Genomic DNA, 1526 nt, shown 5'->3' on the forward strand with positions numbered 1-1526 from the left:
ATGCGTTCATGTCCTATCAGAGGGATCGTAACTACGAGTTTTATGACTTGGAAATTGAGTTAATATACAGTTTGTGTATTGATTAGTAATATGCATTGCAGGTGTGTACAATAGGCTAAATGACCTCAGATAATCAATAAATATATTGCTTATTTTATTAAAAACAAAACATAAAAATACCATGTAGCAATACACAAACAGTTAACAAATATACTCCAAAGAAATAAAAAAACAACAAAGAGAATGTAGAAAAAGTCATGAAAGATTTAAATAAAATAGCATGAAAACAAATCAATGAAAAAAATATATAAAAAACCTGTCTAAAGTTATGAGAAATGTAAATGATCAAAATGAGAAAAATGAAAACTGTTGAAAATAAATATATAATAATGATCAGATAAAATAGAATAAATAAAAGGCAAAATATAATGAGATTTATTATTATTGTATGATCGTTGACCGTGTCCTCAGGCACACATTACCTGCGGGGGGTGAACAACAACCTGCAGCCGTGGTCCACCGCCGACGGCAGGAAGCAGTTCGGCCTCAAACCAGCCAATCCCACGGAGGAGGGCCTGGCCAGCCTGCACAGCGTGTTGCTACGGAAACAGCCGTACTTGTGGCGCGCGGCCCTTCTGTACTACACGGTGTACCACGCCACCAGCATGAGCTTCAGCCGCCTCTTCAGCCACATCGCCCGCTTCGTCCAGGACCCCGACGTCCGCTGGGAGTACTGTCTGAGAGCCAAGAGGGGACAGACGGACACCTCGCAGCCAGGTGGACGCACGCACACGCATAATATTACATCATTAGGACATTGTCTGATAAATAAAAAGGGGATTTTAGTGAGGACTGTACTGTCCTCTCATCAGTGTTATAGTGGCCATAACTGGTTGATGTTGACACTTCCTGCGCGTTCCTGTCTCAGGGTGCTTCAGTAAAGACCAGGTGTATCTGGACGGGATCCTCCGGATCCTCCGATATCGAAGGACCATCGACTTCAAGATGCTGACTTCTTTGGGCAAGGTCAGTGTCAATACCTTCAAATAATGTGACTGTATGATTAGCATGCCTAATGCCTAACATTAAACCACCGTCTCATCTGCTAGTACTGGTGCAGAGCCCGTTGGGTGGCCCGTGGTAGCGCTGCTTGGAGAATTCATCAAAACCAAATTGTATCCCAAAATTACAGAAGGAGCCCAAACCACTTAATATGAAAGAGCGAGATTTTTTTAAAGTCAGCTTCATGAGCACATCTCCAAAGGTAAGATTGTCTTCTGAGACAGTACAGAGAACCTGATTAAACCCCCAGACCTGCTGGAAGTCCAGGTCTCCAACAGCTTTATGAAAGCTAACATCCACCAGCAGTCTGGATTTGGTCGCATTTACACACACACGAGGGTAACCTCAACATTTAAATCCTCCTCTGGCTGACATACACCGCCATCTTGGCCTGTCACAAAACAAAGGAAGGATGGAGAGAGAGAGAGAGAGAGAGAGAGAGAGAGAGAGAGAGAGAGAGAGAG

At 43.3% G+C, this 1526-nt stretch overlaps 1 protein-coding gene across 1 annotated transcript in view; it reads left to right on the forward strand.

Moving 5' to 3' along the window:
* Nucleotides 1–458: 458 nt before the first annotated feature.
* Nucleotides 459–1526, forward strand: part of kiaa0895l — a 3285-nt gene continuing 2217 nt past the window's right edge. Inside the window, exons 1-2 of the mRNA XM_032512492.1 lie at nt 459–777; nt 929–1026. Of these exons, the coding sequence (XP_032368383.1) occupies nt 666–777; nt 929–1026 (210 nt within the window). The 5' untranslated portion in view covers nt 459–665. The remainder of the gene's footprint in view (nt 778–928; nt 1027–1526) is intronic.

The sequence above is a fragment of the Etheostoma spectabile genome, chromosome 1 (genome assembly GCF_008692095.1).
Source record: "Etheostoma spectabile isolate EspeVRDwgs_2016 chromosome 1, UIUC_Espe_1.0, whole genome shotgun sequence".
NCBI lineage: Eukaryota > Metazoa > Chordata > Actinopteri > Perciformes > Percidae > Etheostoma > Etheostoma spectabile.